This window comes from Metarhizium robertsii (assembly GCF_000187425.2).
Source record: "Metarhizium robertsii ARSEF 23 chromosome Unknown MAA_Scf_2, whole genome shotgun sequence".
NCBI lineage: Eukaryota > Fungi > Ascomycota > Sordariomycetes > Hypocreales > Clavicipitaceae > Metarhizium > Metarhizium robertsii.
This window is the reverse complement of record NW_011942160.1, coordinates 2,649,070-2,661,024: the sequence shown is the minus strand read 5'-3', so window position 1 is coordinate 2,661,024 and position 11,955 is coordinate 2,649,070. Positions and strand designations below refer to the sequence as shown.

The window sequence follows — 11,955 nt, the reverse complement described above, 5'->3', positions numbered from 1 at the left end:
ATGTTCTTTAATTCCTCTTCAAAGCCAACGCGCCCGTCGTCTTCCCGGCTCCCGCCAAAGAGCGCGCCTGCGGCTTCTTGTCGTGGTTTACCATCCCCGTATCGAGCATAGGGTTCGCATTGTTCCATCATGAGTTTCAAGGGCTTTTCCAAGAGCCTTACTCGGGTACGTTTCTGCTGAGGTCTCGTCAGCAATGCTGCCCCTCATCCATCTCCATCTCGGCCCCTCCAGCCAAGAACATCATCATGTCAGCCCGAGGAGGGCCAAAGTCCATCACCCACGCCGTCATGGGCTGCTTTTTTGCTGACGGGTATCTCTCAATGTACAGGCGCCTCAACAATTCAAACACAAGTTCAATATTGGCGAACACACCAAAGATGCCGTCTACATCGACGCCGAACGCCGCTTCCAAGAGCTCGAGACGGAGACCAAGAAGCTCCACGATGAGTCAAAAAAATACTTCGAAGCCATCAACGGCATGCTGAACCACCAGATCGAATTCAGCAAAGCCATGACGGAAATCTACAAGCCCATTTCCGGCCGCATGTCAGACCCCGACAGCATCAAACCCGAGGGAAACCCAGAAGGAATCCGCGCTTGCGAGGAGTACGAGGCCATTGTCAAAGAGTTGCAAGAGACACTTGCTCCGGAACTGGAAATGATTGAGACTAGGGTCATCCGACCAGCTACCGAACTGCTAGACGTCATCAAAGTCATTCGAAAGACAGCGGTGAAGCGAGAACACAAGAAACTGGACTACGACCGGCATCGCGCCGCCCTCAAGAAGTTGCAGGACAAGAAGGAACGCAGCCCAAAGGATGAGAAGGCCTTGTGGAAAGCAGAAGGCGATTGCGAGCAAGCGACGCAAGACTACGAATACTTCAATGACCTCTTAAAGGATGAATTGCCAAAGCTCTTCACCCTGGAACGAGAGTTCATTCAGCCACTGTTCCAATCCTTCTACTACATGCAGCTCAACATATTTTACACACTTCATGAGCGAATGCAGCGCTGTGACATTGGCTACTTTGACCTGACCCGCGAAATCGAGGAGGCGTTTGAGGAAAAGCGTGGAGATATCCAAGAACAAGCCGAGGCCTTGTCAATCTGCCGATTCAAAACCACTGGACGTCCCCGGCCCATTAGATACGGAGCCCGCCCAGCTCTCGAAGGCGGCAAGCAACCAGGTCTGCTGACAGCTGGGCCTTCCACCTCAAGCGGTGGTACCAGCCCCAAGATTGGTGCCTCCGGCCGACCTGCCAGCGATTCCGAAGCCGCACCTCCGCCATATTCCCCCGGAAACAAGACTGCCTTGTCAACGATCGCGGCGGCCAAGGCAAAGCCTCCACCGCCTAAACCCAAGCCAAAGCGCTTAACAGCTGCACCTGCGGCAGAGACCGTGACAGCCATGTACGATTATTCGGCTCAAGCGGAGGGGGATTTGAGTTTCCGAGCTGGTGATGTTATTGAGATTGTGTCGAGGACACAGAATGAGAATGAGTGGTGGACGGGGCGTCTTAATGGAAAGGAGGGACAGTTCCCTGGTAAGCTAAGCTGTAACATGATCCTCCTTCTTTTTGCGCATCTTCTAACCTCGACGGTGGAATGTTTAGGCAACTATGTCCGGCTCGGCTAATTTCGCGTACTCATCTTCATGTTGCGGGTATTCTACAGGCTGTGGCTTCTTTGTTGGTTATTAGCCCTTGGGTCAAAGAAGATTTCAGTGCATGGTGTATAGACTGGGGCAGGTCCATAGGGTGCTGGAGTAATCGAAAAGGGGGGGATAATAAAATTACCACTTGGATTACCAATTCTTGGGGGCTGGACAGAGCCAGGAAGTCGCAATATCACGGTGTCGGGCTTTATCGCCATCACATTGTGACAGCCACCCAAAAAAAAACCAACCACGAGAAGCTTGATATTTGTTCATCTAAAGATTTGGGTATAGGTGTATGAGACTGCTACAAGCAAGCACCCATCGCCGGTGTCTGGAGAGCGACACTCGAATAAAGAAAGCCGAAGACCCCATTGGGACAAAGCTTTGATGGACGGCAAGCTGGTTTCTCGACACCCGGTGACGCCTGGTAATGTTCATGCTCAGTTAAACGGACATCTGGAGGTCAATGGCACATCACTGCTAGTAGATCACCAGCCACGTGGGCTGATCTCTCCGGGCCCAAGATACGACCAGTTGAGATGGAAATTGCGGCACACATGCCAAAAGTTGCAGTTTCCCTGAATTCTCGGCAACAGCTCCCGACGCGTCACGGTCAAAATTGCACCAGACAGAGCAAATTGAATCCACCAGCTCGCGACGCTGGATAAGTGCGCTGGAAAAGTGGTGACGTCACTCTGAAGGCGCCCCACCAACCCACCAACTCACTTCTAGGTCACTTTGGTTCGCTTCTCCTGCCAAACGACGGTTTATCGTGCACCCTGCGAGGAGACAATGACATCACAGGCAGCTACACCATTGGTTCTGTTCTATTCGGTTCTACATAACCAGAAGGGACATTTCATCGGTCTAATGGGGCCTTCCTTGGTGGAGCCAGTTTGCTGCTACTCAAAAGTGGGATTGCGCTTGCTTTCACAAACCTAGCTTGTTACCGGTCGTGTCTATAAGAACCAGCTCCAACCGCTTCATGAATTCACACCTGTTTACATTTTACTCTATCCACAAAGCTTTTACTCTTCACTGCTTCTTTGCCCAAAAGATCTTGAATTCTTCAACTTGTGTGTTATCTCGTCTTCATCAGTTCTTGTCAACTCACTATCATCAACATGTCTGACAAGGCACCTTCCACCCTCCAGTCCTACGTGGACTCTGCTACCGGAGCTGTCCAGAGTGCTCTTGGAAGCCTGACTGGAAACACAGGCGATCAGGTCAAAGGCGACGCCAAGAAAGATGACGCCAAAGTTGAGCATGAAGCTTCACAGGCATCTGTCAAGGTCCCTGGAGCTACTGTGTCCAGTGACGGAGGCGTCAGCAAGGACCACCCTGATCGTGCCGCAGGCAACTGGAATCAGACCGTTGGCTCGGCCAAGGAGGCTGTTGGTAGCTTGGTTGGCAGTGAGGTAAGTTGACGCACATAGGGTGGCCACATGTGCTGTTGAGATTGCGTGGCGACTAACGACGTCGTCCAGAATTTGAAGTCCGCCGGCCGTGAACAGAACCTCGAAGGTCAACAACAGGAGGCCAAAGGTCAGCTCAACGACTTGGGCTCTGGCATGGCCGCTCGTGCTCAGGGTACCGTCGGAGGTGCCATTTCCAACATCACTGGTGACAAGGAGGGGCAGGCCCATTACGACCAGATGCGAGCTGACGGCAAGGCTCAACAGCGAGGCGTGGAGCACGATCTCGAGAAGCGGGCCGAGGCCGAGCAAAAGAAAGAATGAGGAATGTGAGCTTGGCTTTTGCCAGGCGAGGTGGCATGACGGTGGTGAAATTGATACCCTACAGAGACCATGATTGATCCAATAGTTTGCTAATACAGTTTTTTCCAAATGACTTTCCCTCGCCAGTGATCATCGCTCATGAGATGAACTTTCTGAATCAATCAAAGCCAATGTATGCTCGCATGTTCGCCGAGAGTTCGTCGATGGCCACTCATATGTATGTATGGTTTAACTTGCAACACCTTAAGTCAGGTTCTGTCTAGCTTTTCAGAGGCTCCAAAACCACATCAACTTTCTCAGGCGTGGCTTTCTCCTTTGATGTACCAGCCATCCACGATGTAATAAAGATGGCACCTGCAAGGACCACTCCCAGAACGAACGGGTACCCGATCCACGACGTCAATGCCACGTCGAATAACGCACCCATGGCTACAGTACAACACAAAAAGCCAATGATTTCCCCGATAGCAAGTATGCCGAAAAGCAGTCCAATACTCTTCTCGCCGAGGGCCGAAACTATCATAGATCTACAGAGTGTCGGGATACCAGAGCCAAGCGCAGAAAGCACAACGCCAGCAATAATGAATCCTTGGTTGAGGACCAAGACCAAAAATGCCGAGCCTGCCAAAAAGCAAAATGCACTTGCTCTCAAAAAGATGCCGTCGCGATATCGGTGTGAATAAGTTGTTTTCTTGTTGCAAATATACGCAGCTCCAGGGAGGAGAAGGAGGAGAGTAACCAGGGTGATCATGCTGCGGAGGGAGACTAAGAGAGCTGATTTAGACAGTTGCCAATGGAACTGTACTGGCATGAACCGGAATAGTATTCCAGATAGGGTTGCTGCCATTGGCAACGAGAGCACCGCACCAGGGACCAGGAAGACTGCTGGACGGCTGAATATCGCGATAATGGTTCGTTTGGTAGTTACCGGTGAGCCGCCATCAAGATCCTCTTTGACGCAGTCTGTCTTGCTACAAAGGGTCTCGGGACTCAATAGGGCGAGGAGAATGCCGCCAACGGCAACGAGAGCGAGAGAAACGTACAGCGGAAGCCATATAGACGATTCGATCAGACGCGCGGACAGGAACGGCCCAGCGAGCTCGGCGGCAAGAACCGCTCCAACCACCCATTGAAACCACGAAGCCCTGCCCAAGTCAGCCGGTGAATGCGGAACACGATACTGCGCAGGGTTGTTACCTCTGCGACCTGGGAGCCACGTCGGCAACCATGGTGAAGACGATTGCTTCGGCCATTCTCTGCCCTCCGCCGAGGAGGAAGAAGACGCCCATAGCCCACATGGCTTCGAGCGGCATCGCCTCCCACCTCCAGCAGACGAGCATTGCGTACCCCTGGGAGAGGAAGAGGCTGAGGAGGCTTGCCGCGAGGATGGGCACGCGCCCGACTCGATCGGCGAGGATTCCGAGCGGAAATGCGACCAGCGCGCCTGAAGCAAGAACCATTAGCGAGACCAGTACTATTTCAACCACACGTGGAGGTGAATCCCCGGGGAGAGGGGGGAGGGAGATACATACTTCCAATGGTTACAGAGACTGAGATGCCAATGTTGACCCGGTTCAAGATCCTCTGCACCGCGGCATCCCTACACTTCTCCTCGGGCAATAGCTCCTGCGTCACGAGGCCGTAGTGCTTCTTACACGCGATATCCTGCATCAGCTTCAGGCTGGGCAGGTCGCTCAGCGACAGGCCGAGCTGCGTGACGAAGAGCGTGACGCAGAGGAACGGAAGAAGGTAGGCGACTGGGATCTTGGGGCGCATTTTTGAAAAGTTCCTTCAGGCCGTTGGCATGCTCGGCAGGCACTCTCTACTTTCGGTCAGACTAGGACAATGCAGGACACGGTTGTACGGCTGGTCGTGGAGGAATTATCAAGGGGTAGCAAACTTGTGGTTTACACGCCCAACTGTCGTCAGTTGGCAGTCACACAGAATACTCTGGCGAGGTGTGACGTCGAATCTTGCGTATTGGTCGAGTTCGTCCAGCGATGCAGGGGAATACTTGATGATGTGTTTCTAGGGAACCCAGACGGAGAAATGGTGTTGATGGGCATCCAACGAGCGATGCAGAACGTGTTTGCAGAGTGTCAACGGACCGAGTTCACTGGTATTGTCGCATCATTGACAAGTGCAGCAATAGGTATTTGCCCGCGTCAATTGCCATTCAGCACGGTCAAATAGTTTTATACTACATACATTAGCTATTCATCGTGGGCTTTTTTTTTTTTTTTCCCTCGCCCAAGAGCAATGCCACTTGGTGGTCAAGCCGCGCTCCTCATCTGCTTTGCCCTTCAGCTGCAAGCCCTACGGCGACGAAAAACTTTTCAGATGCCAATGGCAGGATTACAATTTACCGTTGCGGCTCACAGCCATGCCGTGACAAGATAAGATGTATGTACTTGTCGTCGTTGATGGTCTCTAGGCAATTCGCAGCCGCGGTTGCGCGTGGGCTACCTACCCTATTCAGTATTCACCAAGCTCCCATCTCGGCCACACATGATTCGTTCGTGTACGCTGCCATGGTCCTTGTTTGGAGAAGACGTTTGAGACTACAATGTCTCGAATCAGACCACGTAGAGAGCATACGACTAAATAGCCAATCGAAGAGGTTTTAAAATTGCTGGCCGTCGGTTCGCCCGCGCAATGGCTGCCGGTGCATGGTTTTTTTAAAGTTTACTTCTGCCCACTTAGGCAGACCACGGACGGTGCATCGGCCCACGTGGACGAGTGAAAAAGGCCAAGAACGGTAGCAAAGGTGGTTGGGAGCTAAAAATCCATGAAACAGGTCCGTGTATGATGAATAGTACTCAGTACCATTGTATGTATTGCGGCCGTACTGGCGTGTTGATTATATACAATGGCTGTTATATGGCACCAAGGTGGGTATCGAGCGCTTGTTTTTGCCTGTAAAGATGTCAATATGTGGGTACGGATGTATGTACTGTATGTACATTCGTATGCAGGGAGGACGATGACAGAGACGGCAGGGAGACAAGCCGGGGTTCGTTTCGGTCTGAATACTTCTGCATGTCGTCTTGATGTTCCGTGCAACTGTCGAGATGTACCCATCATCAGGTGGGTGGCAAGACTTTCTAGAGCATGAATCGAAGCCAAACTGTTTGATATGCCGGATCAACTACCTGTTTCAAAATGCACCATGACCGGCTGCACATGATACCGGCTTGAACATCATGTTTCCTCGACGGTGGGCACTTTGCTGTAATGCATCCTCTGTATTGGATGCTGCTCTTGTGCAAGTTTATGCGTCGCAAGGAGCCTGAGTAGCCGAAACAGACTGCTTGCCAGGATACGCTGCAAAACATCATGGGTTGAAATGCCTGCCATCCTGACTGGCAGAGGGCCGAGGCCGCATAATACTCGTGTTCCAATCGCGCACCTGTAATATCCTGTCAAAACGAAATTGGGTACGGAGCAATACATCATACATACAGACATACACCAGCTTGCCTGGTGGCATCTGAGACAGTGTAGACCTGGCCAAGCAATGATTTGTCCCGGCCCGATCCGGCAAAATTAACTGTCTCTCCCTTCATGTGTACCGAGTAGACGCACGTAATAATGCCAATTGGGCCATGTTGCCGAAAACAAATACATAGTAATCCCGCCAACGCAGTGCAAGGCGTCATCCTCGTCGTAAACACTAAAGAACTCATTGAACCCCGGAGCATATCGGACGGCCCCCAACTGCCAAGTGTTACGGACATACTATACTCCATACCATCATCTGCCTAAGCTGACATGGGCTCATGCTCCAAATGCTCCAAATCCGCCCTTATGTTTGTGCTGACACACTGGCCGCCACACACTCGCAGGATTTGTGTGCATGTATGTAGTAGTACTCCTACTCCGTATGTCTGGCGAGATCCTTGACCAGCATGACGTGAAAACAACAACGTGTCGAGCTCGTCTCCGGACCAGACCAGGAGCGGGACCAAGCGAGGCGGTGGATCTAGTCAATCCATCTGTTCAGACGTCTCTCTCCCCAGTCAGCCGATCTCTGGTGCGGAATGAAAGATGACTGCTGCTGTGGCTTATCCGTGGACCGTGTTTCACTTTGCGGCCCTGGTCCACAGAGCCTTTACCCTGTGAGAAAGAAAGAGCAAAAAAAGAAAAGATAAAAAAAAAGATAAAAGAAAAGATAAAAAAAAAGATAAAAAAAAAGATAAAAAAAAAGATAAAAAAAAAGATAAAAAAAAAGATAAAAAAAAAGATAAAAAAAAAGATAAAAAAAAAGATAAAAAAAAAGATAAAAAAAAAGATAAAAAAAAAGATAAAAAAAAAGATAAAAAAAAAGATAAAAAAAAAGATAAAAAAAAAGGAAAAGGAAAGGAAAAGGAAACGAAAAAAGAGCAAACGTGTTTGTTTGTCTTTCGTGATTTCCCATTCCCCAAAACGCATTACTCCTAGAACAAGACATCCCTCATATCCCTATAAAGCAGCACTCCGCGTCCAACAAACACCGGAACTAGCGCTCACGACGGGCGTCGGCATCGGCGGTCTGCATCGGCAGTACCTGTGGCGTTTCACAGAAACGGCAGCCTTTTCGCCCTGCCTTCGGGAAGATTTCGCCTTGCTGATGGGCAACTGACGCGGCAGCCAGTCTACTCCGTAATACAGCGTCGAAAAGTTTGTGCTGCGACGACTGTTGGTAAGCCCGACACGTCTCACTTGTCGAACACCATTGTCGTACAGCGTCGAATCCTTCAAATCAATCTGACCTGGCTGCCTGAGTCGAGCCTACGCTATCTGGAAAACAGCACAGCCCGTCACAGGTAGTAGTACCCCGGCCGAAGACGCATACATACATACCTAGACAGATGTACTCCGTATTAGACCAAAAATAACCATGACTGTGACGCAAATTTTGGGCGCGGTTAGTCATATTGCAAACTGGAGCCTGGCCGATATGATCCGTGAAGGAGCGGAGGGAGTTGTCCAGCCGGCTTCTACTACGCCATGCTATTGACAGTAATAAGTCGGCCATCCGAGCACCGACGCTGATCTCAAAGGCCTGGCGTCAGCTTCAGCGGCACTAGGGCACCACTTTCAAACTGCGTTCGGCACTATGACCGGATTCATCTTCAATGTTCTGCCGAAGCGTAAGCTCCGTGGGCTGCTGCCTCAACCGACGTGCGTAACCCTTGGGCCTGATTGCGACAATCGAGCCCTTTTTGAGCATCACGAATATCCGCACAGACTGCCCTATGAGCCCGGCGAGTAGACAGAGCAATCAGTCAGCTGAAGGTGCAACAAGATCGCCCTTTGTTGGCCCGCGTTTGTTAGCACTCTGCTTGCTGCTGGATTCTAATCCTAATCAGGTTCGAGCCATGCGGACTGTCCCGTGTCCTTGACGGACAGCAACTGCGGAATTATGTACAGCTTCTTCCCTCATGGTCAGAAGCGCCACAGCACCTAGCCCAAGCTGCACTGCGATCCTGCAACAACGTGGTGGTCGCAAACTCACCCTCCAGTTTCTGCCGGACTCGTTTCAGGATTGACGAGGTGGTTGGCCATCGTACTTCCCCTTCTCTAACCACCCAATGATAAAAAATCAAATAATCCTTGTTGCCTCTTTGATGGCAGCTGATTTCTCCTTTTGGACGGCTAATGGATGGCTCAAGGGTCCAAGCAACTTTGAGATATCTGAACACACCCATTGCGATAGTACATGTTGCTTTCCATTCAAAAAGAGGGCTGAAAGAGCCCCCAAGAGTTCGAGAGGGCGGAAAAGTCCAACTTTGGAAACAGCCAATCCTTGTGCATTCTCGGGGTCAGATGTGAGGCTGCATGAGAAGTTGAGAACAAACGCTCCCACAAAACAAAACGACGGCCGGCTGTTGGTCATTGGGAGTGGAGAGAAATATACATACGTAGTTGGATGCCGTGTATGATAGCCGAGCTAGCAAGCATAGAACGTGCTTGGGGGCTGGCCGCCAAGTCGGAGGAGTTGAGAGGGCGCAATTGCGTCTGTGATAGTACTCTGGTCTCCAGTCTCTTTGAGTAATAATACCTTGCATTGTCCGTTGAAGATCTTGTCCTATCCGGACTGATGGGATGGGACAGGCTTCAAGTGACAGCAAGTGTGGATGGGGACGGACAGGATCCAGGGCTCACATGTTTGTTCGCAGCATTATTGATTGCCCGGCGCATTGCAATAACCCCAGACTGCGCATGGCAATGGAGACTTTTGGCCACAGCCACAGGCTTCGCCCCCAGTCGTCGACAAGTCGCCTGCAGAGTTGGCGCCCGTTATCTTGTCCTGGCAGCCGCAGACTCGAATGATCGGCCAGTCTGTGCAAAGACATTGCTCACCCACTCCGTTTGCAACAAGCCTGGGGCGGCCAAGGCCACTGGTAAGCCACGACGGCCAACAAAGAGCAGGAATCATGGTGTCGAGCTGAGACATGGGGCACAGGAAATCGTACCAAGATCATGAATGATTTGGGGCAGTACCACGGGCCCAGTGAACTCTTGCGCTCCGTTGGCCGTCATACCATTAATCCCCCCTCTTTCATGTAGTTGGCCAGCCATGTCTGTGATGCTGGTTTAATCAGCACCAGGTATTTTCTTTCCAATACACGTCACAGATGTCACTATTGATTGAAAGACAAGTTGGCTCGTAGCTTACCGCCACAAAAACCAGTTGTCGTGATAGTACCACTGAACAGAATCCAGCGCAAATTACTCCAAGTTCGGAAATATGACTGTGGGTTGCTCCACGGGCATGCGACGTAGTCTTCATAGGAAAGAGGGGACATGCCTAGGATATCAGGACTAGTAGTGCTACTAGTATTGACTGCATGGGTGAACTCCGTAAATATGGCGTTGCTCGGCACGCGCCTACATATTAAGCTTGTCTGGGCGAAGCACCAGCCCTTTGCCTGTAGCTGGTAGTTACTTACTCCGTCTAAGTAGTCTAGAGGAAAACGAGAATTGCCCGTAAGACCACTTTGGAGCTGAAGTTTGCTTACGCGCGGCTTGTTGCATGTAAATATGTACTGTGCTGTTCTCTCTACTCCCGTATTCCGTAGAGACTACAAGGTCGCCATGTCCTTGCTGGGTTGGCCCGTAACTGGGAATGTCACATGTATCCCAGCCAGGCTTCCATCCAGGGAGTTGGTAGGTATGTACTCCGTACGATTGCAAGGATCCTGGGCATTTCGCGAGATGCGATCGGTTGCGAACAGTAATTTCGCCAGCTGGCTGGCCAATGCACAAAAGAATGTCCCAGCAGCCTGGTAGTCATTGTTGGTTGGATCGCGGGCAAAGGAAGGCGTGCGTGGGTGATATCATAAGATTCCACTTTTCGTGGGAACCACTCAAACAAGACGGCAAGCGCAGGTGCGGATGTCCTTGAGCAGGCAGCCGAAGCAGAGCGTTGTATTGAAGCTTTACTATGCCCAAATAAGATTGAGAACAAGCCAGCAGATCGTCAAAGAGCGCCATATGTACTGTGGTAATGAAGGTGAGACACACGATATTCGCGACAACATGACGCTTGAACTTGGCTCGGTTGAAATTGAAAGCTGAGCGAGTAGTCTGACGTCCGGATCGGTTGACCTTTGGGGTAATGCTGCTCATTGTATGATCGACGAGGAAGGAACACATCCAGGTACTTGGGAAATTAAATACGGAGAACTTAAATGCTCCGTATATAGGAACGAATCCAACACCTAGTCTGCCCAGGTCGATAGCATGTTCGGGTTTTGAAATGCCAGAATCCACCATACAGGGAGCAGGAGCACACATCTGTATGTGTGTACGAATGGAGCCTGACTTGTCTTCCATGAATGCCCCTAGTTACAGTGCCATGTCTATGGGTAGCTAGCCAGGAATAGAAGAAGCCTTGTCTGTTAGTTGGTAGCAAGCCTGGTTCCGAGCAAGACGGCAACGCGACTTGCATGGAAGTCGAAGCAATGGATACGGTATTTGTACATGTCCACCGGATGCATGTAGCGTTTATTTGGTGGCACACTGTACAGGCAGATGCCGTGTATGGGTAAGATTGCTACTTCGTACATGGCATCCTTGGCTCGGCTCCGTCTCAAAGCAACCAGGCAGCTTGGGGGGGGGGCAAGTGGCCAGCATGGCCATGCGGATGGCGACTGTCCCCTGATTTGATTTGTCTTGGATTCGATGCTTCGACCACGAAAAGAGAACCGCCAAAGACCTAGAATTATCGTCAGCCACAAACGTCCGCCAACGCTCAAGCCCTTGGGCCGGAAGAGGGAAGAGACGCATAACCCAGAAAGGGACTAGTAGTTGGATTTGCCCGACATATCATCTGCTACTTGACGAGTCGTACGAGTCTTTTGGCACAAATTGAGTTGGCTGGTGACGGGTAGCTAGTAGCTGGTAGGTAGTAGCTCGCCCTCTCGCCCTCCAGTCTCACTCGCTCGCTCGCCTTTGTGATGGTGGAGCGCAATTTGTCTTTGCTGGGACCAGTGACTCGTTGGGGCCGGCCCACCGTCGCCGTCGCCCACCATCTTCCGCCGCGCGCCGGACGCTAAGGAAGGAGCATTGGAC

At 51.2% G+C, this 11,955-nt stretch overlaps 3 protein-coding genes across 3 annotated transcripts; 2 read left to right on the top strand and 1 right to left on the bottom strand.

Annotated features, from left to right (window-relative positions):
• Positions 1 to 129: 129 nt before the first annotated feature.
• Positions 130 to 1,636, top strand: MAA_05634 (Src like protein; the record flags this gene model as incomplete). The annotated part of the gene is made up of 2 exons (XM_007823632.1): positions 130 to 165; positions 329 to 1,636. The coding sequence occupies 2 exons, from the start codon at positions 130 to 132 to the stop codon at positions 1,634 to 1,636; spliced, it is 1,344 nt and encodes a 447-aa protein (XP_007821823.1).
• Positions 1,637 to 2,781: 1,145 nt separating this feature from the next.
• MAA_05635 (CsbD-like protein) lies at positions 2,782 to 3,396 on the top strand (the record flags this gene model as incomplete). Its single annotated transcript, XM_007823633.1, has 2 exons — positions 2,782 to 3,075; positions 3,145 to 3,396. The coding sequence occupies 2 exons, from the start codon at positions 2,782 to 2,784 to the stop codon at positions 3,394 to 3,396; spliced, it is 546 nt and encodes a 181-aa protein (XP_007821824.1).
• Positions 3,397 to 3,655: 259 nt separating this feature from the next.
• MAA_05636 (Major facilitator superfamily domain, general substrate transporter) lies at positions 3,656 to 5,172 on the bottom strand (the record flags this gene model as incomplete). The annotated part of the gene is made up of 3 exons (XM_007823634.2): positions 3,656 to 4,541; positions 4,594 to 4,840; positions 4,929 to 5,172. 3 exons carry the CDS (start codon positions 5,170 to 5,172, stop codon positions 3,656 to 3,658), a joined length of 1,377 nt encoding a protein of 458 aa, XP_007821825.2.
• Between the last annotated feature and the right edge of the window lie 6,783 nt (positions 5,173 to 11,955).